Consider the following 26,783-nt stretch of genomic DNA (forward strand, 5'->3'; position numbering starts at 1 on the left):
TGTAGCTCATCCCACAGTGTTATCAGGCATGTTCCACTTTAGGAAGAAAAAAGTCGATTCCCTTATCTGATACATTTGTGTTTAGACCATCTCATGCGAATGTGGGAGCGCCTTGTCTCCTTAGTCTATGTCAGGCAGGTCCTTGACTGATAGGGGACCTGCACATTCACTACATTAGTGATCTTTAGTTCTTTCAACTTATTTTATTTCACCTTTGTAACACTATGGAAGGGGGATGAATTTTATTCATAGGTTGAATAAAACCTATCCATGATTAGGTTTCCAACTGATTCAGAAAGCCACACACATTTCATTTAGAGATAGACCCTCCTATTTAACTTGATTTCCAAAGCTTGTTTTAAAGGGGGGGGGGGAACCTTGTTAATAATTCCCATTGGCTCTTTCTCCAGAGGGGAAGATAATCAACAATGAAACAGAATGAATGGATGTTTTAGGAAGTTCACAAAACTGGTTTGTGAAACAGGCAGTCCTCAAGTCTACACAGAACATCCGAGCCAAGTTGTTGTTTGGCAAATGCTTGAAGCCCTTATAATTTTTGCAAGCCAAGAACAGAAGCAATGGCTTCAGGAAAGCAGTCAGGCACCTGCATTTCCACCCAGTCCCTAACTATTATTAGGGACAACTATTACTATTATTATGTATAAAGCCTCCAACCAGCCTGGCAATTCTAGAGAGATATATTGTGTGCCATTCTACTCCTGAAGGAGGATATGAAACCGATAGAACCTGAATATTTCCATGAGGATAAATCCAGGGCTCCTACTATTTTGAAATAATTTTACATAGAATAAAACTGTGGAGACTATTAGTCAGCTATTTATCTTCCAACTTACTTATGAGATTCCAGGATACATTGCGTTGGACACAGGATGCTTGACTAGTTGAATGTTTAATCTCATCCAAGAAGAATCAGGCTACATTCTGATTCAACCTCTAGATGGCCAATATGCTATTCCTTACCTATATTCAAGTCTCCACAGCTAAGCAAACTTAGAAAAATATTCCACAATAGTTTCTCAGATTAGTACTCCAAGAAGAAATAATTCCACAATTGATCACACACAGTACCTTTCACTAGGATTACAAAATAAGGACTAAACAACAATTTAATCTAGCTAAAAGGAAAAGGTTGTCAGGAAGGAGAAACTTCTTGGTGCTCTCTGAGTGTGTTTGTTTTCTTGCAGATGTTTCATTATCCAACTAGGTAACATTATCAGTGCTAAAAGAAAGTGGTGTATGCTCTCTTTTTATATACTAGTGGCTTGCCCTGTCAGAGTTGGTATGTGTGTTCTTGACGGTTCCTTCATGCTGTATGCAGTTTATTAGAGATTTGTGTCTGACACTGGTGGGCAGGGCATAATGTGAAGGGCAGAAAGAATAGTTGTCTCTTGGTAACAACTATTGCAGAGAAGTTCCAGAGAAACTCTGGAAAGGTTCCCGCCTGTTTTGGATTAGAAACTATTCTTGATTAAATCAGGGAATATTTCTGTTGTTTTTTGCACTTGGATACCCAATCTTGGGCTAGGGCTAACAAGAGCCTTGCTTAGCTTAGCTTGGCACACACTCTGGATTTCTGAAGCAGTCTGACTGAAAAAGAAGGCTTTCTAAAACATCAACAGGGAGAAAAGGAAATTTCAGAGTTTCTCGAAAACAACTATGAATCAGCGTATCATGCAACAACTGCCTGCCCAAGTGAACAGCAGGGAACAAAGGAAGCAAAACACAATTTAAAGTTGTTAAAAGAGCAAAAATACATCTTTTTGGACTCTCCCATGACATGTAGGAGTCTTGAAGTATGAATAGAGATAATGAATGGATAGAAAGAACAAGCAAGGACAACAAACAAAAAGGAAGAAACAGTTGGCTCCTAAGAGAATCCCATCTCAAAATAGGACACCTAAACACTTGAAAGAATACTTCTAACAATTATAACGTCAGATTAGATGTCCAAAATTTTATGACTGAATAATTTTGCAAATGAGTAATGTTTTTGTAATTGATTCGAGTGTCTAAATTTGGTGCAGAGACTGTGATCCTTCATCTCAAGCCTTGTTCTATGTAGCTTTGCGGCACACACTTAAAACAAGAACTGGGCACTCAACTCTAAAAGCTTCAAGGGGCCCAAAATGCTTTGGGGATCATTTGGAACAGATGTACATTAAATATCGATAATGTAGCTGTCATGTGGCTTTATAGATATATTTTGTAATTTGCAACTACTGCTTCAACTGCCTTTCTACCAACTTTGTTCACTGGTAATTGTGAAGTTTCTAATTAAGTGTATTGCTTTAAAATGTTGGAAGCCCATCTTATCCTGAATTCCCTTGAGAGAAAAATTCAGCTTGGAAAGGCAATGCAGTGTTATTTTCTCCTCAGCATGGCAACTGAAGCAATCTCTCTTCTCACCCTGCAATTATTTCCCTTCTCCATGTCTCAGTATCGGCACTCTAATGACTTAATAGCAAAATATTCCCAGCGGAAGAATCAGACTGCAAATCTAACCCACAGGCTTCCATTAATTGTTCCAGGGGGCAGAAGGGAAACACTGATTCTTTAAAATAAAATGTTTAAAAAAATAGGCATTCCAAAGCTACACTGCAACCTTAGCATATCCAACTACTTCCTCCAACAAGCAGAACATAATGTTTGAACACCATCATATCAGATAAAATTCAGGACATCTCATGATGGTGGAGGGGGTATGTTAAAATAAGAAAGAACTTTCATTGAGGACAGAATCTTGGCCTGATTCTTTCTTTTAAAAAAACAACTGTGTAAGTAGTAGTTTTTTAAGTAGTGCCAACATATTTCTCTCAAGTCTTGGGGAGGTTGAATAAGTCCATGTCCTTCAGTGCCAAAAATGGTCTTAGTCTCCTACACACAGCTACTATTTAGATCAGGATTTCCAAACTCTTCGGTTCATCAACCCCTTCATAATGTTTTAGATTGTTCATCAACCCTCAAATGCTTATTATATGAAAATAATTCAATTTTATGTGTGACTGTTATTGGCTGATCATGTAACCCCTTTAAAATAACAGCAATTAAAAAATTGCCACCCCAGTTGATTCTAAAACAAGAACCACCTTTTGTCTGCCATCTCATCTCCACAATTTATTTTTATAATCTCCAGTTTTAGGATGAATTTCAGCACCTCTTAACCTCACATAAACCTAACCTCCTCAGATTTGGATAAGAGAACCAACTGACTGTCAAACGTGACATGGAAAAATTGTGCTATTAAAACACATATCAAATGACAGTTTGCACTTTCAGTAAGAATACACATCTCATTTTACAATTTTTCCTTGCCTCTTTGAAAAGAAGCTCAAATAGTAAGCTAAGATTCAGAGGAACCTGACTTTGCAAAATTGCTTTTCGAGGCAGAACTTAAGAGATGGATGTCCAATGGTGTTAGTTTGCCAATAACACAGATGCCATCAGTAGTATAGATCCTTCCTTATTATCTCACATTTCCCATATGCCTGCTAAATCTGCTCCAGCATGCTGGCAAATATTGGAAAGCAGAAAGGAAAAATGAAGGGAATTTTTTTTTTATATGATGCTTGGTGGAATGTAAGAGGTCCAATTGTAAAAAAGTATTTTTTAAAAATTTTCACAGCTACTTTAATGTGACAACAATCAATCTAATAATAGTGAATCTTTATACAATTTAGAGATGGGCTCTTCCTCATGTTTTATATTAAGCTGGGCTTGCAGATAAGATATTTCTTAGCTTTCCTCTATCCCACAGGTCTGCAACCCACGGCTCTGGAGCCACACGTGGCTCTTTCATCCCTCTGCTGCAGCTCCCTGTCACTCAAAATATGCATCACAACAGCCAATGTGTGACACCCGCAGGCACGTGATTTGTTGAGCTTTTCGACCCATTTTTTTTAAAAATGTTTTTGTTGTGTGCGGAAATAAAAATGTGTTTTCTCTGTAGCAGTCCATTGATTTCATACATGCAACACACTATAGTTTTTTTTATACATAGCATAAAGGTAAAAAATGATATATGCAGTGTCATCTTCATTTTAAATATCAAAAGGGTTTTGTAGCTTCCAGTGATTTCTTTTCTATGGGAAACGGGTGCAAATGGCTCTTCGACTGTTTAAGGCTGCTCTATCCCTACCCAGTTATTCATTATATCTCTTCCATGGTCTGATGTTCTTATACTTATTTGTCTTACTTATTTGTCTATACAGGAAAGGGAAAAAATAACAACATAATAGTAATAATGCATATATATATATAGCATAATGAAGATGTAATAATACTTGAGTGTGCAAATAATAAGTCATCTAGCACATAATATATTTGTGTTATTAACCTTGGATTGACAGAAGTTTATCTTATTCCACACTGTATTTCCAATATGTCCGATAGTAACCAACTAGATCAGTGTTTCTCAACCTTAGCGACTTTAAGTCCTGCGGACTTCAACTCCCAGAATTCCCCAGCCAGCTATGCTGGCTGGGGGATTCTGGGAGTTGAAGTCCGCAGGACTTAAAGTCGCCAAGGTTGAGAAACACTGAACTAGATATTTATAGGAAACCCATTTTGCTGCCAGTATTTGATTGTAAAAGTTCTAATGTGAAGTCCTACTTAGCCAACATTACTAACAGCCATTGGTTGACCTTCTTAGAGCCTTGTTCCTTTTTGAAACCGTCCAGTCCAATATCCCTTGATCAAGTAGAAGCAGGTTCCATACATTTATTAGAAGTTGTTGGAGATGTACTTTCCTTCAGCTGCTCCTGAATTTCCTGCTGATTCATGCCACTGGATGACCTCAAGTTTGCACACAATGGGAAGAGGAAAAGGCTGCTCTGTTTTCACTTTTCCCATACCGCGCATAATTTTATTAGCCATAACAACATCCTTTCTGCTAAGTAATCTTTTTTCCTCACCAGTCTTCTCCAAATTTATACCCTCCTGATCTGCTCTTCAGTTCTCTAATTCTTCCCGTGACTCTCATGGCAGGAGGGATTACAGGAATTGATCCAATGCATTCAGAGAGTGCCAGATTGGGAAATATCAAACAGGCTATTAGTATTGTCCACCTACTCAGACCCCAAACAGTAGAGGGCAACAGAACTGCCACAAGTTTGCATGGCAGCCAGGAACCACATTTGGTCCAAGGCAACACCATGGCAACAGGTCAGCCTCACTCCAGGATTAGTTTTTAAGACTCCTCTGAGCTCTCTTTTATTTCTGCCTCTTGTAAACACAAATGAAATTAGGCAATTTGCCACTACCAATTAAAAACAAACTAATAAAACCCTCAGAAAGGGACAGTACTGCCGTTGTTTTATTGCAAAGTTTAGCATACAGCACTGTAACAAAAGCCCCAAAGTATCTTTTAGCCACAGGAATCAAAAACATATATACACAATCCCTTGTCCTTTTTTTACAAGTCTCCCTAAGACAGAGTGAAAGAGGCCTGGCTAATATACTTGTATTCATGTCTTTTGAATATACCCGTCCAAATAGTGCAAAAGAAAGTTCAGTAGATAATCTGGGGCTAAAAGGGGTGAAACAGAAATAACTAGATTGCACAAAACAGCTGGATTATGGGACAGCAACAATAAATTCGAGAAGAAAACACCAGCAGACTCATCATCGGATTAGATTGTAAAACTAGTTGCAACAAGGATCACAGTGCATGTAGTTGCCCAATTAACTTCTGCACAATTGTACTAAAAGAATCACTGCAAAAGAGGATGGACAGAAATGGGCATTTTTCAATGATACTTCCAATACATGCACTTAAAACAATGCTACACTTGGTCACATTTCAGCAATGTATATGCCTCAGACCTGTATTTGCAATGTAAGGAAGTTAAGTTTCTAGCGAGTCAAAAAGGTGCTAGGTTTCCTTGTCAGAGTGCTCTGGAGGACAAAGAAGAAGATATGCTACCATCTGATAGAGACGACACAGTTCTGAGTTGAACTGAGGTCAAAATGATTCCATGCACACAACACAAAGTAATACATTCAGCTTGCTAGAAACTACTTCTGGCAGCTGTGAGCTCTTAACTTGCAATGGAAAAGAACACAGATGGCTGCTTGCTGCCTTGCTTCTGTGGGCAGCTTCTAATGGAGAAAAGAGGTAAGAAATTTTGCTGGGGAAGATATGTATCATCAAGTCCTGTTTCCACTTCTGAGCCAAGGATTTTAAAAGCCATTTAGAAATATTCCCACAGCTGTGTGAACTTCAACATCCAGAATTCTTTAGCCTACATTGTCACAGTCAACTTGTTTGCTTTGAAGACTCAAAGAAGGGAAAAGTAGTTTTGATCAAGCTTTCTCCAAACCCCTGCCATGCAAAAGGGTATATACCGTATCTATATAGAAGGGTAATAGCATGGCTTGGAAGTCAGGCTGGTGAGATTAAAATTAACAAAGTCTTCTACTCACAAAGTATATGACCTGTACATAATCCTCAACTTACAACCACAGTTGAGCCCAAAATTTCCATTATTAAGCAATGGAACAGTTGTTAAGTGAGTTTTGGCCCATTTTATAACCTTTTTTGCCAGACTTGTTAAGTGAACCACTACTGTTGTTAGGTGAATCATGTGGTCATTAAGCAAATCTGACTTCCTCTATTGAGTTTGTTGGAAGACAGCTGGGAAGAGTACAAATGGTGATCATATGACCCCAGGACAGGGCAAATGTTAGAAATATATACCAGTTGCCAAGCATCTGGTTTGATCATGTGACCATGGGAATGCTACAAACCAGTCATAAGTCACTCTTTTTCAGTGCTGTTGTAACTTGAATGGTCACTAAATGAATAGGTACCCTGTTTCCTCAAAAATAAGCCCTCCCTGGATAATAAACCCAATTGGGCTTTTGAGAGCATGCCCTAAAATAATCCCTCCCCCCCAAAATAAGCCTTCCCCAAAAATATTGTAATGCAGCAGCAGCCATGAGGTGGCAAGCCCATGCTTGCCACCTCCTGCACCTCAAAAATAATAAGACCTCCCTGAAAATAAGACCCTGTCTTTGGGGGAACACGGTATACCTATAGTTGAAATTCTGGGAGTTGAAGCATCAGTATCAGAGTATCTAGAAGGCAATGAAGATGTGGAAAGCTGACAAATAGTCAACTCTCAGCAACACTAAACAAGGCAAGTTCAATAACATCCCAAATTCCAGGACCCTGTGTTAAGTATTACACTTTCCTTCTGTCCTCCACCAATTTTTTAAAAAAGACAAAATCAAAAGAAAATGGCATTTTAACCTGGAATAACTTTCAACCACCCTTGCATTTTAATGAAAGTAAGAAAGGAAAGTAGTATGCCCAGTGTATCCTGTATCGGCATAAAGGACTTAAATGTTTTGTTCCTGTCTTCCCTAGAAAGTGGCACTAAAGTGTGTGTGTGTGTGTCCGTGTCCGTGTTGTGTAGGCACATACATCTTATTTGCAGGAACTATCTGAAATTAGAGGAAGCTAAATCTATCACAACAATACAAGCCAACACATGAACTATTTGTCCTGATTCCAAAAACCTCAGGCTAATACGAAAGAATCTGAAATATTTTTCAAGTTCCTTTTCTTAGGATTATAAACAGTCTTCTAACAATTTGAAACTGCAGTTGTGTGGGGAGAGGCGGTGGAAACCAGATTTTAAGTTAAATAGTCAACTTTTATAACAAAGAATAACCAAGTGACAGGTTGCTTTTGCCAATCAAAGGCTTCCAAGTATGAATGTCTTGTTCTGTGAGAATGTCAAAGCAGATACAAAAAAAGCTGTTGGTTAAAAGTATATAGAAATTCTTACAAATAGAAGACAGAGCGAATGCTGGCACATTGTCTGGATTTTCTGTCAAAAAGGCAAATACTACTGCTCAAAAGGAAGGTTACTTTCTGGTCAGCCATTACCTTTCTGTTAAAAAACACTTATAAAGAAGATATACTTCAATTAAAAAATATTCTATAAAATGCGGATTATATGGAGAAAGAAAATGACCTTCTTTGCCTTTGTCTCTGGCACTACAGAGATGTCAAGGAAGACAAAGAGAAAAGTATCTTATGCTGTCCCCAAGGATCTCATTAATTAAAAATCTTCCTTTCAGCAGAAGGCCTGAGTGTATCGGGGATGGAAATGAATTCCCTTAAAAAAACCTGAATCTGTTCCATAACCATGTAGTTTTCGTGAATTCAGAGGAATTCCCTTCACAAGTATTGGCAAAAATCATAGCTGAGTCATATAGAATGATACAAAGGCATTATTTCCAGACTATCTAAGCAACTGCTACTGAAGCTGAGACACCAATTTTCATTAATGTAGCTAAGAGCTATGGAATAATGAGTTAGATCAAGGGAAGATTCTTGAAATTTTAAACAGAAAACTTTACTTTCCAGCTCTGTTGATGCAAAGAGACCCTAAAATGCAGGATGCTAGCAAAATAATAATAACCCCTCCATTGTCGAAATGTACTAAGTGGAGTTTTCTGACACAAAGACATGCATTTAAGGAATAATGCCACACTTCCTGGGGGGGAGGTAGGGTCAGGAATGGTCATGTGGAGCCAAAAACATCTGAGTCAATTTATTCAGGCCAGGATTCAGTTCTATTTATTTATTTAATTTGTGAAATAACTCCAAAACCAGCCTTTTCCAAATTAATACCCTCCCTCCCGATGTGTTGCAATATGGTGTCCCAGTTTATCCAAATGCTGTACTTCAACACACCTGATGAATGAGGGGTCCTTGGTACTCTAGGTCAGTGTTTTTCAACCACTGTGCCGCGGCACACTAGTGTGCCGTGACATAGTGTAAGGTGTGCCGTGGGAGAATTACTTTATATATAGTCAATATAGGCACAGAGTTAATTTTTTTTAACATTTTCTAATGGTGGTGTGCCTCGTGATTTTTTTCATGAAAAAAGTGTGCCTTTGCACAAAAAAGGTTGAAAAACACTGCTCTAGGTAACATCATCAATGCAAATTCCCTTTATTGGTACTACATATGGGCATCAAACGCTTCAGAAAGCACGCAAATGGGAAAAATTACCTATAGATACACTTCCACCAAGGAACAACTTTTTTTTCTGCATGAATGCCCTGCCTACCAGTGTCACATACAAACCTCCAATTAACTGCACAGATGGATGGAAAATAGCCCCCCAAAATGATCAGAAATTACTAGCATTGATGATGTTATCTAGTTTAAATAATGAACCGTCTACAAGAAAACAAGCAAGTTCAAAGAGCACCAAGGACCCCCCCATTTCAACCCTGAGTTACAAATATTATCTTTCTTGACACCTGATGAATATCAGATCAGGAAAAGCATTTTGTTTTCTTTGGATGCTATTGGGTTGTCTGAAGAATAAAACACCACATTACGCCAAACAAGCGTTAAGGAACTGGACCTGGAATGAAGAGATGCAGTTCAAATTTCCTTTTGCTTATAGAACTGAATGTTTTACAGGTACACATTTTAGGCCAATATAATTCCGTAAGATTGTTATCATAGAGGGCGGAGGGAACCTTCTTACATTCCTCTTTAACTGCGCAAAATATAAACACAATGAATACATGAATGACTAAACATTAACAGCAGAAAGGGGCTGTTATGAAATGTCCGTCAATTTAGTTGGTTCGCTATTTTTTTAATAGAGTAGATGTATGTATGTATGTATGTATGTATGTATGTATGTATGTATGTATGTATGTATGTATGTAATCCATGAGCACCAAAGATTTCTTTTGAAAGATGCACAGAATTTTACTGAATGCTGCCACATCTGTTTCTATTTAAATGACACCGTGGCACTAATGCTATGCCCTTTCCAATGCAGTAGCTTCCATCAACCGTTGCCCTCAGGATTGATGCAATAATTACCAGCTCAATGTTTACACAATATTTTGTAATATTTACAATAAGTGCAATCGTGTTTACAGCAGACTTATTTAGGTAAATCGTTATTATTCAACATAATTATAGATTAAAAGTAGAGGGGGGGAGTGTCTTGAGTCTAAAGAACCTTTGACTCGGGGAAGGTTTTAAAGAAACAGCTTCCTGACTTTCAGCATGTGCTTGTTCACAAAGCTATGGCCCCCTCCCCATAATATAAGGTTCTCTTTTTCCTTCTTTTTTTCCCCTGCCACAGAATAGCAGTCTCAGAGCCACAAGCCACTATACTGGAGGCTGTGCTCTGCAAAAGGACCAGATGTTTTATGGAGGAGAAAGTAAAGGATGACCATCTGTCATGAAGACAACCCCTTCCATATTTAGACCATGCTCCAATTATCCATGGGATCCATCCATGCTGCCTGTGTGAAAACGTTAATGTTGCCTATCACCATATTATGTGGCCTCAAATCTCTGTCTTGTGGGATTCTCAGCTTCAGTTGCAAATTTATAACTTTTGCTTGCAAAGGGCTTCCCAGTTATACAAGAAAATAAGTAGCAGTAAGCATTCAGCTTGCTGACTAAAATTGCCTGTTAAGGACATTATTTTCATATGTGGTTCCTCCAAAAGAATTTGTCTCTTTACAGGGATTTTATTTTTAGGGTAGCCACACCTTTGAAGTGTCCCCCCCCCCCTCAAAGTTACTTTAATTGCAGAAGCCTTTATTGTGTGAAGGGCTCAATTGGGTTAATGTATAATAGAAAGCCTTCTGCACTAATGCAATAATAGAAGGCATGATATTTGCTCAACGCAAACAATTCCTTGAAAAGAATGAAATAATTAAGAACCATTTCAGGAGCAAAGCATACAAAGTATAAATTTTGAGGTGTTGGCATATTGAGTTGTTTTTAAATCACAGAGAGTAATTTTTTCCTCAACCTCAAGGGCTTACATCACACACACATACACACACACACACACACACACACACACACACACACACATACAAACCCAAAATACACAAGCAAAGAACGAGCACATTTCTCCTCCAGGCAGCTTGCTGGCAAAACACTAATGTGATCATGTTTGGATGACTAAATCTGATATTCAGAGTCCAACAATAGATTATCAGTAGCAACTCAAGAGGAAAATAAAGGGTCATACTGCTCAGTTATTTAGTAACGTACAGGCAGCGGAAAAACATCCTGAATTTTAGGGACTTGATTTGTATCCTGAAGCATCACATCAGTGCTCTCATTTATTCTGGGGGGATGGCATTCAACCCAAGCATCCATCTTCCTGAAGTTTGAGATTGACTAAGGACACCTCATCCAGATTCCATAGTTATAGTCTGTGCCCACCGCAAGCAGATGTTTCCTGTTATGGGGCTGGTGTGATGAGGGTTGTTTTTATTGTTATTACTATGGAATAATTACAATACAATACAATAGCAGAGTTGGAAAGGACCTTGCGTGACCCGTCAAAACCGTGGAGGACAAAATCGCGCTTGACGAAAGCGCGCATGTGACGTCATCACAGCGCAACGAAAAAAATTAAAAATTGAAATAAAATTAAAATTAAAGCAAGCTGATTCACATAAAGGTAAGGGTTAGGTTTAGGGTTAGGGTTAGGTTAAGGGTTAGGGTTAGGTTTAGAGCGTTAGCGTTACGTTTAGCGTTAGGTTAAGGGTTAGCGTTAGGTTTAGCGTTACGTTAACGGTTAGGTTTAGGGTTAGATTTAGGGTTAGGTTAAGTGTTAGGTTTAGGGTTAGGTTTAGGGTTAGGTTTGGGGGGGTTAGGGTAAGGTTTTCGCTTTATTTTTACATTTTTCGATCACAGCGCGATGTTTTCGTCGCGCTGTGATGACGTCAAATGCGCGCTTTCGTCAAGCGCGATTTTGTACTCCGCGGTTTTGTGGTGGAACCGAGACCTTGGAGGTCTTCTAGTCCAACCCCCTGCCTAGGCAGGAAACCTTATATAGTTTCAGACAAATAGCTATCCAACATCTTCTTAAAGACTTCCAGTGTTGGGGCATTCACAACCTCTGGAGGCAAGCTCTTCCTCTGATTAATTGTTCTAACTGTCAGGAAATTTTTCCTCAATTCTAAGTTGCTTCTCTCCTTGATTAGTTTCCACCCATTGCTTCTTGTTCTACCCTCATGTGCCTTGGAAAATACTTTGACTCCCTCTTCTTTATGGCAACTCCTGAGATATTGGAACACTGCTATCGTGTCTCCCCTAGTCCTTCTTTTCATTAAACTAGACATACCCAGTTCCTGAAACCGTTCTTCATATGTTTTAGTCTCCAGTCCCCTAATCATCTTTGTTGCTCTTCTCTGCACTCTTTCTAGAGTCTCCACATCTTTTCTACACCGTGGTGATCAAAACTGAATGCAGAATTCTAAGTGTGGCCTTACCAAGGCATTATAAAGTGGTATTAACACTTCGCGTGATCTTGATTTTATCCCTCTGTTTATGCAGCCTAGAACTGTGTTGGCTTTTTTTGGCAGCTGCTGCATTATTAATTATTCTTGGAAGTTCATTTGCTCTCCTTTCTTGTTTTCATTAGGAAAAAGTAAAAGGTATCCCTATTCTGCCAACCTTGAAAGGTATATAGTTCACTACAAAACTGCAAGAATACTTATTTTTTTGCCTTGTGTGTGTACAGTACTATTTACACAGGGTTGTCTGGAGATTATTCAGACCTTGTTGCTTTGTTTGTTATTTGCTTTGTTACTTAAATCTTTCAAGATGAAGAAAAAAGAAAGTTTATATCAATATTAACTATGATTTCTAAAACGTTAATGTTGAGAAGCATAAGGTTGCTTAAATTTTACACATCTGAAGCTGAATGCAGCATTAATAAACCACAAAATACATTACATTATTTGCCATATAATATAGGTTTTTATTTTAACCTTAATATTTAATACTAGGGCCTCCACTGTATTGTTACTTATTGTTGTTTAGGCATATTAATTAAAAAAAACACACATTTAAAAAGCTATTTGTTTTCTAACTTCTTGTGTATACACACACACACATTTACATATACACATATATACACACATACTGTTAGCATCTGGGTATAAATTTACTTCATTTAAATTGTTTTATGAGATAAGGCAATATATAAAGGATACAAAACATTTTGTTGCATTATCCCACAAGGTACAGGGTCGCCCTTCCTCCCGCAACTCTACTGCTCAAACATTTTCTCTTCTTTTATACAACTCTATGGTTTCACTGACTCTCAAATTTAGAATTTCATTCCCGAACATCTGTGTAATGATACCCCAATTCCAGAAATATATCACTAAAACTAGCCCCATGAGTAGTAGACTGTCAAACAGTCTTGGTGGACCGGATGGTAAGGGGATGTAGGGAGCTGACAATGAATTCAGGAAGGGGAAATTCTACCCCAGCCATTCTTTCAGTCTTTCCTCTGCTCAGATGAGAATGGCGGCATTATTCCTCCTTCTGAGTGCAAGTTGGCAGGCTTTACTCTTCTCTTATAAGCTCTCCTCAAAAGCCACCTTTTACGACTCTTAATCTTTTAAACTGCAGTAACACTGGAGGAAGCATTGCAAAAATCTGTGCAAGCAAACAACAGAGCCTCTCATGTTCTCTTAGAAATTAAGAAATTTATTGTTGTGCAAATGTTCATAAGCAAACGTTCACTTTGTTGAATACACGTTCTAAGAAAGAAGAGTTACGTTTCGCATCTACTAGAACAAAATGATGATAAGTATTATATTACAAGGGTTAGTTCTATACTACTGAAGCTACAACGCCATCCATAACAAGCCATGACTTCTATAAGCATTCTGGGTTTTATATGAGACTATGGGATGGGGGGGAAATCCATAATTACTCTCTATCATCTGTTCTTATCATAGGAAAATCAATAACTTCATTTTTTACATTATTAATACTTTCATTCACTCATTCATTTACACTCCTCTCAAAAATGTCTCAGGGCAGCGTACAGTTGAAACAAAGAGCACCAAATGTAAATATTCATAAAATAATAAGATTTATGTAAAAATAGGTTGCAAGCAAATGAACAATAAGGCAGTTGCACAGGACAAGGCTACTAGTCTTCTTTGCCCAATGCCTGGAGGAGAAATACAGGTTTTTAAGGCAGGATTGGAACCATCCAGATGTTGACAGCCTTCAGACACTGAATCAGAACCATGAAGTTATTTTTTTTTATTAGGATTTATAGGCCGCCCTTTTCCCTGAGGGGACTCAGGGCGGCTTACAATCATTAGGGAGGGGGTGCAATTCAAAGTTATCATTTGAGAAACTAGAGGCTGAAGTGTATAAATGAGGAGTGTAAATGATACTGGGTGTCCTCACCCAGCAGCCTCATGTTATTGTTAAACAGGAGTGGGCGGGCAATTGAATCCCGAAGAACCGTCAAAAAAAGAGGTCAAATCTGAACCTCTCCACCCTATTGATTCTGAGGGAAACGGCCTGTGGAGGAAAATCACTGAGAAACGATGCCCCATACTCCCAAATATGTTTGCAACTGGGACAGTAATTAGAGACTAAGTATCAAGGGAAGAAACACAAGAAAAAAATACATTCAACAATGTCAATGCAGTATATTGTGCTGCCTTTAATCAATCTTGTTCTTGGCCCAAGCAATTATCCAGAATTTTTAAAAAAAATCTAGAAAGAACACCTGATTCAGGGGTAAGTGTTCAATCCATTTGGGAACATGTTCTTCGTTTGTGTAAGTTTAAATATAAGGTAAAGGTAAAAGTTCCCCTTGCACATATCATTCTCAACTCTAGGGGCCGGTGCTCATCTCCGTTTCAAAGCCAAAGAGCCAGCGCTGTCAGAAGACGTCTCCGTGGTCATGTGGCCGGCATGACTAAATGCCGAAGGTGCACAGAATGCAGTTCCTGTTTTTTCTACTTGTATTTTTATGGGCTTTCGAACTGCAAGGTTGGCAGAAGCTGGGACAAGTAACGGGAGCTCACTCCATTACGCAGTGCTAGGGATTTGAACCGCTGAGCTGCCGACCTTTCTGATCGACAAGCTCAGCATCTTAGCTACTGAGCCCTTAGTTTAAGTATAGAAAAATACATATCCAATTTTTAAAAATCACAAATAGCAGCATTGAAGTTCTCCCTAAAAACCAGATAAGTCACTCTTTGTTTTTTTTTACTGATTATACCAGAGATAGGCATCATGTTACCCAGAGGCACCAATATAACCTCAGATTATAATCATATATCCTTGATTTCCATCGGATGTTTCACTCCACTTAGCAATTTAAAAATATTCTTTTCATACTGTATATGCAAAGACAACCCTGGAATGCCTTCAAAGCAGTTGGGCTGAGTATTCCAGAGGATAGTTTCATAATGCTAATGGGCTTTGTGAAGTTCTCTTTGAAAGGTTTGCAAAGTCACCAGAGAGATAGGTGGCATTTAAATGTAATAAAGCAAGCAAGCAAGCAAGCCAAAAGGCAAGCAAGCAAGTTCTTGTAAATCCAAAGATACCGTATTTTTTGGAGTATAAGACACACCTTTTTCACCAAAAAAAGAGGGTGAAAATCTGGGTGCATCTTATACACTGAATACAGCATTTTGGCCCTACCAAAACTCCGCCCCCTTTCCAAAAATGGACGTGCAGAGCAGTAGTGAGTTGCAACAGGGCCCGGCATCCTCCACATGAACGTGTGCAGTGTACGCGCGCACTCACGTAGCGTCCGCACGCATCTTACCATCCAGCAACGCCTCCGCGATGCTCCAGCTGCTCGGCGGAGCGTCGCACAGATGCTGTACGAGCCATGCACATGCGCGTAAGAGTTGAAAGACAGGTAAGGAGCGCGGGCGGGTGGGTGGGCGTACCACCTGCAACCCACCAGTGGTGCAGAGGGTTTGGGAGACTTGCAAAGTGCTCCTGGGGGCTGGGGAGAGCAAAAATAAGCAAAACACGGGTCGTTTTTTGCCTGTTTTGCCCCCACCCCCAGGAGCACTCTACAAGCCTTCCTTTTTTTCTTCAAAAAATGAGGCAGACGGTTTGGGAGACTTGCAGAGTGCAAAAACTTTTTTTTTTAATTTACCTCTTCAAAATCATGATGCGTTCTTATATTCCGGTGCGTCTTATAGTCCGAAAAATAAGGTATACATATGAAGGCTACAAATTCTAGATTCAGCTATGGGAACAGGGATAGCAAGAGCAAATCTGACTTATCATGATCTAAACAACTATGCATAATTGAGCAGTATTCCAAGGACATATATTGCACTACAGCAAAAGGGGCCTATTTACTGGGTTGATGCAACCAACCTCTTAAATGTTGTTCTGCAAGGGTGCAACTCAATTATACTTCACACGGGGGTATAGTGATCCTCCTATTATCTTTCCTCATACATAGTTATTTTTAAAAAACCCTGAATAAGTTTTATATTATGAAATGGCACCAAAGCAAACTTTTTTAAAAATTACAATTTAGTTGGGAAGTGCATTATTTCTTTTTTAGCATCTGGTCCTACAGACACAGAATCTTTACATTTTTCATTTGTGTGGCTGAAACTGTTTATATTTTGGAGGGTGTTTAAACTGATCAGCTAAAAAGCATTGCCCAACATGTAGGATTCATTTATGACTGATCTAGGTACGGTCCAGGACTTCCTAAGAGCTGTGGAAAGGAAAATGCACAATCCAAGACTTATTGCCATAATTTCAACACCTGAGGTAGAAATACAACTCAAGAATAATGTACAGGTAATTCTTGATTTACAACAGTTTGCTTAGTGCCAGTTCCAATGGCACTGAAAAAAGTGACATGATCACTTTTCACAATCATGGTAGCACTCCCATGGCCATGTGATCAAAATCCAGACACTTGGCAACTGACTCATATTTATGATGGTTGCAGTGCCCTGGGGTCAGGTGATCACCTTTTGCGACCTTCTGATAAGCAAAGTCAATGGGGAAGCCAGATTCACTTAACACATACAGGGATTCAAGTGTCTCATTTAGCAACAGAAATTTGGGGTTGAATTGTGGTCATAAATTGAGGATTACCTGTACTGTAATGGGAAGGCATTCCTGCTCTCCTGCATTCTAAGCAATATGGTTGATCTCTTTCTCAATAATAGCAATGTTCCCTGTGGCTTTGCAAATCCACACTGGAGCATTCAAGCTATTTATTTAAAAAGTGGGTTGGCTGTCGAAGTTCCAGGCACAGAACCAACCATGTGATCTTGATCTAGATGCCTGAACTTTGCTCAGTGCTTAAGTAAGCAGACTTAGCTGACAGAAGTGAAAGTTCAGTGCAAACACGGCATTACTCAGCTGGACACCCAGCTCTCTCTCCCTGAGCCATGAATTCTAATTACATGTTTTGCCACTGCTGCCAATGATTCTCATACTTGCATTTCTGCTTAAACATATTCAGGAACAGTAATTTTTGTTGGCTTTATAATAATTGGACAAGAAGTAAATAGTGTTTAGACTGTCTTGTCTGCCAGAATCTCCCCTTTATTATTTTGGGTAGTAATACAGACTCATGAAACAGTGATTTACCATCAAGATCGGGATTATCTAATCTAAAAACTACCAATAGGGAAGTGGAATCTAAGCAGCTCCAAAAAACAGAAGAGAAAGTTTGTGGTACTGTTGCTGCCTGCCAATAACTTGTGGAAATCATGTGAACTGCTGGCAGTTGTTCCCAAATTTGCCTCCTTCCTCAGTTTTCCTGGACACCTCACCAGAAACAGAAGGAATCTTTGCTAGGTATCATACAATAGAAATGACTAGGAAGAATAGAACACATTGGCAGTTCCAAAGTAGAAATATTCTTCAGGTGGATTGAAATTTTCCCTATATAAAAGGGCTTCTTGGACATTTGGATAGACATCTTTTACCAAAGTGGGCTGCCCAAAATACAAGATCTTCCTAACGTGGAAAACATGGTCTTCAAGAGTTCTCTATGATTAAATTGGATTCAATTCTGCTTGGATTTCATGACTCTCAGATTCTGCCTATTTTCCCTCCACATTGACACCAATAGTGCCATCACAGATCCCAGAAACTTCACATACAAGATTAGAGGTGCCTTAATTTGATAAATGCCATCATCCGCCAGCAATGCTCTTCCAAAATCTAGGAAGGATAAATGAGCCAGGCTTCACATAAGTTTGATTCAAAACAAGGACAAAGTAATATCAGATCATTTTAATATCCTAGGACATTTCATTACCATTATGGTACAAAGAAATTTCACCAGCACAATAAATTCAGGAAGAAATTTGTCAGCATTAAAAGGTTTCAGGCCATCTTAGAAGGTCTCAACACATCTAAGAGGTTTTTATCATATTACAATTACTATCCCCCTCTGGCTACTTATAGCCCCTTTTTGAGGAAGATGGGCAGTTCAGAAGTTTGATAAATCAATCAATCAATAAATGATGAGTCACATTTAACCGTTTCACATGCAACCTGCATCTACACAGTCAACCTGTCTTCCACCACCATTTCCCCCTCCCCATATCACTTCCAGTTTAACTCCAACAACAATTTCCCTAATTAAAAAAGATGTGGAAAGTTGTATTCCGCAGCTTTCAAAATTATTTATAAACATCTTCTATTTGATCCACAAGAAGACATTGTACTACTGAATTTAGATAATAGTACTCCAAAAAAGTGAAAAGCACTTTGGTGTAGTGATTAAAGCACCAGGCTATAAACCAGGAGACTGTGAGTTCCAATCCCACCTTAGGTATGAAGCCAGTGTGTGTCCTTGGGCCAGTCACTCTCCCTCAGCCTTTGAAAGCAGGCAATGGTAACTCACTTCCAAAATCTTGCCAAGAACATGACAAACACTTGTCCAGATAGTTGCCAGCTACTGACTTGAAGGGACCAAAAATAACAACAAAAAATAGTACCCTTATCAGCTGCAAGAATCATACAAATGAAGTATGTTTATATCATCTTTTACTTGTGTTGTATGATTATAAATATTTTATCAGATTCTAGGGTAAGACATGAGTCACATGGGCTTAAAATCATGATTTAATTTGAAAAGACTGATATGTTTATTTCTGCAAATTTCATACAATTTCAGTTCTACATAATATACACCTGTTTGATTGTATGTTTTTATTACTGCCACTACATAACGGTCTTCAGTTTTCAAAACATCTACTTAGGAAGAAGCTGAAACAGCATTAGTGTACAACTCAGACATTACCACATTAAAATTGGACAGTCTGCTTTATGAAAGGGCCCCTAGGAAGCAGTTTTCCTTGTATTTTATAACTTATTTTAGAGATGCTTTTGTGAAAGACACCCCTAGCCAAAATTCATTGGAACTGTCGTATAGAAAGTTTTATTCCTTATGTTCTAATTTATGGAACAGCTGTCAGAGATCCAGATAGTGGTTTTTTAAAGATATAATGAAAAGGGGGGTCTGCTTTTCTGCTTTTAATTTGTTAAGTATTTATTATTTTTCGAACTGAGCATGGTTGTATTTTATGGATAACATGGGTATTTGTTTATTTGAACTGTTTTTAATGGTCTTATTCTAGTTTTATAAGGTGTTGGGAATCTTTCTGAAGTAATCAATCAATCAATCAAAGTGTAGGTTTAAATATCAATGAAATTTAAGTTTAATTGTGAATGAAAGGGATAAAATGTATGCCAGAAGTATGATCCATTGGTTAGTAATAGTTACCAGTTGTGCTCAAGTGAATGGTAAAACTGAACATGAGAGAAAAAAGCATATAAGACGATGATTGCCACAGAGAAGGATGGAAGATACTATCGTAAGAAATGAAAATAGACATTTAAAAGCATATGTCCTATTAATTTTCCAATATTAAATAAGAGTTGTCAAGTCAAGAAAAAAATGATAGTAAGCTGAATGTAGTGAGAATAGTTTTAGTTAACTAGTATAAGAGAAAAGGGAAAAGAACAGATAGAATCAAGTGAACCATGAATAGGTGCTAAATGAATGTGAACACAAAATAGGTGACCCATATGAATGAAAGTGTTAGTAGTGTTAGCCTGATCGCACAGAGAAAATGGTGATCAAATCACACAAAAAAGGTAATATGACGGGTGAGTAAATGTATTGAGAGAAAGAGGAAAATTAAGAAAAGTATATTTGGAAAGTGTTGATGAGAACCTTGAGAGAGAGAAAACAGAGGGAAATTATGGATATGTTCTCCAGGGGTTTGTAAAGACAGAAAGAAATGGAGAAGTATAATAAATGGGTTGATATAAAATACATTCAGCAGCATTCCCCCCTTCCCCCATTATTTATGACTTCAATTTCTTTGGCTCATCATTTATTTCTTTCTGCATTTTTCTTAAATCGATTAGTCCCAAAAGGAATAGCGTGAAATGTGTATTTGGTACATGTAGGCATATATATTTTATAAACCTAAATGGGAGATTAACATGCTGTAAAATAAAGTACAGCCTAGTGTGTCTTACTCATTTCCTAATATGGTTCAGCATCTCATATAAACCCTTTACGGAACATTTCTTTCTTTGGAAGCCAGCCCATCTGCCCAGTAAAAAAATATAAGTTGATGTGGTAAGGAACAACTTCCCAATTTCTCCCAATGAAAATGGATATTTTGTTACTGGCCATGTTCAGTATGGCAGCCATTCACAAGGCTGTATCAACTGGCCCAAAAATATTAGAGATCTCTGCTTTATATGTTCTCACTGAACATGAACAAAGAGACATTTAAAATGAGTAAGAATAATTTTATGTCTTATATGGTAGGATAATGGTCGTTTTCAAAGCCGAACCTTCTACATGTTTTGGATTACAACCTTCAGGTGTAACCCAAGACAGCTCAAGTAAAATTTTGTTACTATCTAGAATGATATATTTTAACATTAATGTGTGCTAAAGCAAAATATATACAGTATATATCACTTTCTTCTCCATTCTTTATCCAGAGTTTACATTACTTCACTTCATGATTCTTAGTGGATCTTCTCTGCTACCTCTAACCTGCCTTTTTTCCATTCTTCTTTTCTTCCCTACATTTTAGGATCGCAGAGCAAACATGAAATGCTTGTAACCTGCGAAGCACTACAGCAATCAAACCACTGCAGAAATCAGTTAGGGATTCAGTGTAATAAGGTTTTGCTATAAACTGGAATTAGTTAAATCACCCAGGATCCCATTAACAAGGAAATGAATGAATGAACCAATTAATCAATCAATTAAGAGGACACAGAATATGATCAGAAAATTTGCAACAGACCTAATCAGGTGCATTTCACCGGGGCCAGACATATTACTTTGCCCTAAACCAGTGTTCCTCAACCTTGGCAACTTGAAGATGTCTGGACTTCAACTCCCAGAATTCCCCAGCAAGCGAATGCTTCAAGTTGCCAAGGTTGAGAAACACTGCTCTAAACCAAGGAAATAGAAGTAAACTCATCACACAATCTTCTAATTATTCTCCAGAACTCAGAACATACCTTTATGTCAGAATCCATAAAAACAACACATTATCCACTGCCTTCCAATTAAACCTATACCTTCTCCAACCTGTTGATTCAGCCATTCACCATTCAGAGGAACTAATCTGCTTTAATTTTCAACAGTTGTTTTCAAATAAAATATTTGAGCTAAGCTGTCCCAAATGTGTTTTTTTTTCCCAAAAGACAACTGGACTTACCTAGCATCTCCTTTTGAGAGGTTAGTGTTCACAGGATGAAGAATAACTTTGTTTGTCTCCACATCTACCACACATTTTGTATGCAGATCTATTTCTATTATGAGAAAAAAAAGAGGATAAACATGTCAAATGCCATTTTTAGAACCATAGGTTTTTTTTTTAATATTACAACCGGTTCATTTCTATTTTGCTAACCAATTTGTCCCCTGATTATCTATAACTGCCTACCAGGATATTCAGCTTTATACTTTTCTAAAAAAAAGAGTTACAGCAGCCTTCTCAAATCTGGCATCACCCACATCTCTTGGATTACAACTGTCGGCATTCCACTAGTATGTCTGGAGCTCCAATAGATGAAAATGATAGGAACTTTTATCTAACAGATGGAGAGAAGGGACCAATTTTGGGGAAACTTCTGCAGACTTCTTTCTGTAGCTCCTCCCATCTCCAAAGAGCTGGTTGTACAGAATCTGCAGAGACATTTTGAAGGACTGGGAAGGAACTGTAAAGTTCAGAACTAGAGAGGAAGGAAGACAAAAGCTGTCACACAATTATTTAGATTAGGTAAGTGGGAGAAGAACATTTCCTCTCTAGTTTCAATATACATTTTGTCATTGTTACATCCAGAACAGAAAACTTCCTTAGTAAAGAACCAGTCTTACATGAAGATTTTATCAAACAATGTAGGAAAACACAGAGCAAATGTCCTCATAGAACTACCACTAATAGTCAGACTAAAACAGATACATCATACTGGATTAGACAGACCAATTGTGAAAAACTGGTACAAGTTTACCTAATAAAAATGGTGCCATGTTCTCTCTCCTATTCTGATTGGTCCAAATCAGGGTACAAGCTAGTGATAAAGAATCCAAAAAGGATACTTCTCTATCCCCATTTTCCATTTTTATTCATACAATCATACATATTATCTTATCAGCATCTGCAGATTTGAAGAATGTTCTCCTCAAGTTCTACTGAATGAGGATGATAGTCCCCTTGTTTGTTGCTCAACACTTCTCAAACTTTGTGTAAGCTGAGCCTCTATGCAGAAAGGCCACTGAAGGTGAGGACATTGTACACATCTACAGTATCCTATGTTGACTGCAGCTTTCAAATTTTCACATTTGCAGCTGAGGAACTCTTTGAATTGCTAGATCTCAAGAAACATATAGCTTTGTTTCACTACAGACAAGTTGAGGACAAGCAATGTTTCTTCCTGGAATCACAGGAAATTATCAATAATATTATCAATAATATTGCAGGTTCAAGTGTGTATCATTTACATTGCTACAACTCGAAGTTGTAAGCCCACTTAATTGAAAATTCACCTTTTAAAACATCCTTCCACAAACTAGTTTTAATGGCAAAAAGAAAGACAAGAAATTTTCTGTTGCCATTTAACATGTTAAATGGCATTTAACATGTTTATCTCCTTTTTTCTCATAATAGTTTTCTAGAAAAATGAAGTATAGCCAGGTATTTGAATCACTGAAACCTTATTTTACATTTGGGCAGCAGATAAATAAGCATTCCAAATTAATAGTACCTGAACGTTTTACTTACACTAAAGAAATATATTATAATATTTTCTTACTGAACATAAGATGGAAGGAGAAGAAGGTAACTTAAGGCAGCTTGCTAATTCTTTTCAATAAACATAAAATAGGGCATGTGGGAAGCACTTCAGAAATAAAAATAGCTTTTCAAAATATCCACCATGGAAAATTGTGGGCAGATTTCTTATAATTTTAGGTTCCCTGAACTAAACAGGATGACCACAATTATATCTTTTATGCAGATATGTATTAATATTAAAACATAATTATGAAGATACAAGCAACTTCAAATCATAGACATGATGCAAAATGATTTACAATCTATCCAAGGCCTGAGGGTCAAACTTTAAAAAGGACTCCATCAAACTGGCAAGGATAAAAAAAAAATTACAAGAAGATCAGAAGATTGGCAATTGGAATCCATGAGAATGAGACTTGACTATGATGGTAAGTCATAATATACAGGTGAAACGCAAAAAATTAGAATATCGTGCAAAAGTTCATTTATTTCAGTAATGCAACTTAAAAGGTGAAACTAATATATGAGATAGACTCATTTCATGCAAAGCAAGATAGTTCAAGCCGTGATTTGTCATAATTGATGATTATGGTTAGAGCTCATGAAAACCCCAAATCCACAATCTCAGAAAATTAGAATATTACATGCAATCAATAAAACATGGATTGTACATAGAACAATATCGGACCTCTGAAAAGTATAAGCATGCATATGTACTCAGTACTTGGTTTGGGCCCCTTTTGCAGCAATTACTGCCTCAATGCGGCATGGCATGGAAGCTATCAGCCTGTGGCACTGCTGAGATGTTATGGAAGACCAGGATGCTTCAATAGCGGCCTTCAGCTCTTCTGCAATGTTCGGTCTCATGTCTCTCATCTTTCTCTTGGCAATGCCCCATAGATTCTTTATGGGGTTCAGGTCAGGTGAGTTTGCTGGCCAATCAAGCACAGTAATCCCACAGTCATTGAACCAGGTTTTGGTGCTTTCGGAAGTGTGGGCAGGTGCCAAGTCCTGCTGGAAAATGAAGTCAGCATCCCCATGCAGCTCATCTGCGGAAGGAAGCATGAAGTGCTCCAAAATCTCCTGGTAGATGGCTGTGTTGACTCTGGACTTAATGAAGCACAGTGGACCAATACCAGCAGATGACATGGCTCCCCAAATCAACACAAACTGGAAACTTCACACTGGACTTCAAGCATCTTGCAGTGTGTGCCTCTCCATTCTTCCTCCATACTCTGGGTCCTTGGTTTTCAAATGAGATGCAAAAGTTGCTCTCATCAGAAGAGGATTTTGGATCACTGAGCAACAGACAAGGTCTGTTTTTCTTTAGCCCAGGTAAGATGCTTCTGACGTTCTTTGTTGTTCAGGAGCAGCTTGACAAGAGGAATACGACATTTGAAGCCCATGTCCAGGATCCGTCTCTGTGTCATGGCTCTTGATGCACTGACTCCAGCCTAAGTCCACTCCTTGTGAAAGTCCCCAACACTTTTGAATGGCCTTTTCCTGGCAATCCTCTCCAGGCTGCGGTCATCCCTGCTGCTTGTGCACCTTTTTCTTCCACACTTTTCCCTTCCACATAACTTTCTATTAATGTGCTTTGATACAGAACTTTGGGAACATCCAACTTCTTTTGCAATTACCTTTTGAGGCTTTCCCTCCTTATGGAGAGTGTCAATGATGGTTTTCTTCACAACTGTCAGGTCAGCAGTCTTTCCCAAGATTGTGATTCCTACTGAAGCAGACTAAGAAACCATTTAAAGGCTCAGGAACCCTTTGCAGGAGTTATGGCTTAATTAGCTGATTAGAGTGGGACACTTTGAGCCTAGAATATTGCACCTTTTCACAATATTCTAATTTTCTGAGATTGTGAATTTGGGGTTTTCATGAGCTGTAAGCCATAATCATCACAATTATGACAAATCACGGCTTGAACTATTTTGCTTTGCATGTAATGAGTCTATCTCATATATTAGTTTCACCTTTTAAGTTGCATTACTGAAATAAATGAACTTTTGCACATATTCTAATTTTTCGAGTTTCACCTGTACTTTAATTCCATACAAGTATCTGAAAGAAGGTCAGATTTTAAAAAGTACATACTAATAGGTGTCAACCAGGAATGTAGAATGTGATGGTTTTAAATTATAGGAATGAAGATTCCTCTGAGTTTTAGCAAAATGCTTTAGCAATAACAGCAATTTAACAGAGGAATCAGTTATCTGAAGAAGTACTGGCTCTACATTGATTATCTGGGGAATTCTGGGAGTTGAAGTCACACATCCTCAAACTGCCAAAGTTGAGAAACACTAAATTAGAGGCTAGATCATCATCTGTCAGAGCCAGGGGTGTTTTGATTTAAGCACCTGCAGTGACAAGAACTGGACTTGATGATCCAAACATCCCCTTGCAATTTCATCAATAGATTCACAGTTTGTTCTAAGCCAGTTTGCTTAATTATGCTTTACATAACAAGCAACAGTTGAATTGACACCACTAAGCCATAAAGTATGGTTTATAAACCACATATGCACTTGGCTAGAATCTAGGAAATTGTGAGTTTTAGTCCCACCTTAGGCATGAAAGCCAGCTGGGTGACTTTGGGCTAATCACTGTCTCTCAGTCCAATTCAACTCACAGGATAGTTGTGGGGAAAATAGAAGGAAAGAGTATTATATATGTCTACTGCCTTGTGTTAGTTATAAAAATAATAAAAGTAGGACAAACAAATCTAAATCTATATACTAAGTCAAACTAGACACATCATATTAGTGCTCATATATATTTAAGGAACTGAGCATGAAGAAGAATGATGTTTCCAAAGGTAATTCTAGTAATAGGGGTTGTTTTCATTACAGAAACAAGGACACATTGTGTATTATTATTTTTATTATTATTTATTTGAGGACTCCGGGCGGCTTACAAAAGACAAGGGAAAGGGGGGAACAAGACAAAGACAACATAATGTGTAATTGGAGTAGTTGGTTTTAAACTTTCTAATATTATGGAACTTTTACACTGAACCACTTGTTGAAGACTGTATAAAATTACAAAGCACATGCTTGTTATAGAATATACCAGGATCCGTTATCAGGTGAATATAATTACCACTAGTTAAGCTTAACTGCAGTCCCAAATGTAATAGATATATACACGAAACACTCTTCTGCAGCCGTCAATTACAGCAAAGTTAACAGTAAATGTCCCAGGATTATCAATCTTTTCACAAATGAGATCTCACACTCTTTTTAATCACATTCCAAAGAATTTCAAAATCCTTATAATAGAATGTTCCAGTGATTCTGGAAATGAATCCTACAGGTTCAATAGATACCAGTTGGCATTCCAAATGGGAAGAAAAACAAGAGAGATCTAAGTAACATTACCGATTAGAGAAACAAGGTATGAAGGAAAACCATATCTCTACTCAATTTCCTCGGTGACCGCATGCTATTCTTGAGATATCTTTCCTAAACACCATCACCAGAAAAGTAAATTTTGCAATACTCAACAGCAATTAGAAAGAAATTCAGAGAAGCCACAGTTTTATGAAATATGTTGCCAAGAATGCTAGCTAAAGGCATTTATTCTTCTGCAGATGAGGAAGGAAGGAAGGAAGGAAGGAAGGGAGGGAGGGAGGGAGGGAG

At 38.0% G+C, this 26,783-nt stretch overlaps 1 protein-coding gene across 3 annotated transcripts in view; it reads right to left on the reverse strand.

Moving 5' to 3' along the window:
* KIF13B (kinesin family member 13B) overlaps nt 1–26,783 on the reverse strand; it is a 149,173-nt gene that overhangs the window by 114,929 nt on the left and 7,461 nt on the right. For all 3 annotated transcript variants that reach the window (XM_087717469.1, XM_087717471.1, XM_087717468.1), the window contains exon 2: nt 21,562–21,655. In XM_087717469.1, the coding sequence (XP_087573595.1) occupies nt 21,562–21,655 (94 nt within the window). The remainder of the gene's footprint in view (nt 1–21,561; nt 21,656–26,783) is intronic.

Source organism: Thamnophis sirtalis, unplaced genomic scaffold (genome assembly GCF_051295495.1).
Source record: "Thamnophis sirtalis isolate CommonGarterSnake01/CBP01778 unplaced genomic scaffold, rThaSir2_p1.2 scaffold_6, whole genome shotgun sequence".
Classification (NCBI taxonomy): Eukaryota; Metazoa; Chordata; class Lepidosauria; order Squamata; family Natricidae; genus Thamnophis; species Thamnophis sirtalis.